Source organism: Lucilia sericata, unplaced genomic scaffold (genome assembly GCF_015586225.1).
Source record: "Lucilia sericata isolate MDLA Ls3-8-SP2 unplaced genomic scaffold, ASM1558622v1 Contig000259F_arrow, whole genome shotgun sequence".
NCBI classification, from domain to species: Eukaryota; Metazoa; Arthropoda; class Insecta; order Diptera; family Calliphoridae; genus Lucilia; species Lucilia sericata.
The window spans coordinates 65,967-68,447 of NW_023994284.1; the positions used below are offsets into that span (position 1 = coordinate 65,967).

Sequence of the window (2,481 nt, forward strand, 5' to 3'; positions counted from 1 at the left end):
GTTCTTTCTAGTTCTTTCTAGTTCTGTTCTAGTTCTGTTCTAGTTCTGTTCTAGTTCTGTTCTAGTTCTGTTCTAGTTCTGTTCTAGTTCTGTTCTAGTTCTGTTCTAGTTCTGTTTAGTTCTGTTCTAGTTCTGTTCTAGTTCTGTTCTAGTTCTGTTCTAGTTCTGTTCTAGTTCTGTTCTAGTTCTGTTCTAGTTCTGTTCTAGTTCTGTTCTAGTTCTGTTCTAGTTCTGTTCTAGTTCTGTTCTAGTTCAGTTCTAGTTCTGTTCCAGGCTTGGGGGGTAATGACTACATTTTCAATTACAATTACATTTGAAGTAATTGTAATGGAACTAATTACAATTACTTTTAATTGTAATTGAAGTTTTGCCAATTACAATTATTTGTAATTGTAATTGAAGTTTTGACAATTACAATTACTTGTAATGGTAATTGAAGTTTTGCCAATTACAATTACTTGTAATTGTGAATTTTGTTCCTTATAATTACATGTAATTTGTAATTAGTAATACCTTAATTACAATTACAAGTAATTTTAATTGGAAAATTTCAATTACAATTACAAGTAATTGTAATTGGCAAAACTTCAATTACAATTACAAGTAATTGTAATTGGTTATTGGTCAATTACACATTACAAGTAATTGTAATTGGAAAAATTTGCATTACAATTACAAGTAATTGTAATTGGTTATTGCTCAATTACACATTACAAGTAATTGTAATTGACCATGTAATGAATTACTTTGTGTAATCATTAGCCGCCATGTCTGTTCTGTTCTAGTTCTGTTCAGGTTCTCTTCTAGTTCTGCTCTAGTACTGTTTTATGTTATTTTGCATAAATCAATTCTATCTGAAAAAGTTGGTTATAGTTATATATACATCACATGATGACTACATATGTGTGCTTATATTTATGCATGAATATGGAACTGTTTTTCCTATTAAAATTCCTTGATTCCAGAAATCTAACTCATCAGTCATAATTTCATTTCATATTTTTTATCGAGATTAACTCCTTAGCCTTTTTTGCTTTTGTGGTTTTTATAGGAACCTTTGTTTAACATCTATTCTCTATATTATTTAGCAATTATTTCTAAAACAAAGAGTTTATTGTTAAATCATTATTGGTCATATTGTGTTTGGTTGGTTTGTGGTGCGTGTGAAATTCATATTAAGATTTCTAAAAAACTGATTATTCAAAAACAATGACACCTTAAGGACATCAAACGCTTGTAATAGCCATGTTAACCATTATAAATATATCTTATCTTGAGTGTGTTGTTTTTTTACTAATAAGGGTTGTAACACTTAAGCAAAATCTAAAAAAATGGGCGCTCCACGGGCGGTAACACATTTTAAACTTGGCTTGCTTCACTTGTGCCAAAAGATTGATTCCTTTGAGGAAAAGCAGCAGGTGTAAATTTTTCGAAATTAAGATCTTTTCTTTAACATATTGTTGGATGATAATGATATCTACATGAAAACAAAATATATTTTGATTGATTTGTTTTTAGTGATTTAAATGTTTTGAAGTCAAGTAACGTTCCTTTAATAAACATTTAATACGATTGTTTTCGATTTATTCTCACAGATATAATACATTTTACGATCACATTTGCCATCATACATTTGAAAACTAGGTCTGCGATATTCCAAATAAATACAATTTTCATCACCATTTTTATTGTCCGGTTGGTTAGGAGCCCAGTCGGCATATCCTAAACGTCGTCCGGTAGAATACCAATAGAAATCATCTTCAGAATCTTGATCTGAACCAGATAACCACCATGTGCGATCAGTGCCATAAGTGGAGGTTAATAAATTTGAAAGATCTTTAAGTTCTTGCTGGGTATCTATGGAGGCCAAATAGCCTCCCAGGGAACGACATATTATTGTGGCTTTATACCAAGAAACCTGTTAGGTATTAAAAAATATTTTATGATTAATTATGATATGAAATGTTGTTAATACTTTACCTTGCTTTGCCCAAAATGATAAGCTTTATTGCCCAATTTTTTGAAAGATTTATCCAGAGGCTCTCCCAGAAAAACTAAAAATTATAAAAGGAATTATTAGTTTAGGTTAGATTTCTTATGTATTTTAATTACCTTCCGATATTGAGGCAGTTATTTGGGGTGTTAGATCTTGTTGTGCTTTTGTTATTTTAAAAATAAACAAAATTATAAAGAATTTTAAAATGTTTTTAATCATTGCTGTTTAAAAAATCACGTCTTATCAGTTGAAGCGTTCTTTGAGGAATATTTTTAAAATATTTACTCTAAGCGTAGAATCATTATTGAGTAATATTTAATCTATAGCAGAGATCGGCACTTAAAGGCATTAGTGACCGTTTGCACTCATCTTAATCGCTAACAATTAAGTAAACGCGAAACAAATTTAGAAGCTTTTAACAACACTAAGCTTTTCTTCAAATGATTCTGTGTCGATCACTTTTAATAACAAATTATGCTAAACAC

At 29.7% G+C, this 2,481-nt stretch overlaps 1 protein-coding gene across 1 annotated transcript; it reads right to left on the bottom strand.

Annotated features, from left to right (window-relative positions):
• Positions 1-1,529: 1,529 nt before the first annotated feature.
• LOC119602861 (C-type lectin 37Db-like) lies at positions 1,530-2,260 on the bottom strand. The gene is made up of 3 exons (XM_037954637.1): positions 2,113-2,260; positions 1,981-2,054; positions 1,530-1,918 (listed from the first exon to the last, which is right to left on the bottom strand). The coding sequence occupies exons 1-3, from the start codon at positions 2,213-2,215 to the stop codon at positions 1,553-1,555; spliced, it is 543 nt and encodes a 180-aa protein (XP_037810565.1). The 5' UTR covers positions 2,216-2,260; the 3' UTR covers positions 1,530-1,552.
• Between the last annotated feature and the right edge of the window lie 221 nt (positions 2,261-2,481).

Coding starts and splice junctions, on each gene's coding strand:
- LOC119602861 (XM_037954637.1), bottom strand. CDS start 2,215: ATGATTAAAAACATTTTAAAATTCTTTATAATTTTGTTTATTTTTAAA. Junction 2,055..2,112: donor AACTGCCTCAATATCGGAAG/GTAATTAAAATA, acceptor TATAATTTTTAG/TTTTTCTGGGAGAGCCTCTG. Junction 1,919..1,980: donor ATCATTTTGGGCAAAGCAAG/GTAAAGTATTAA, acceptor AATACCTAACAG/GTTTCTTGGTATAAAGCCAC.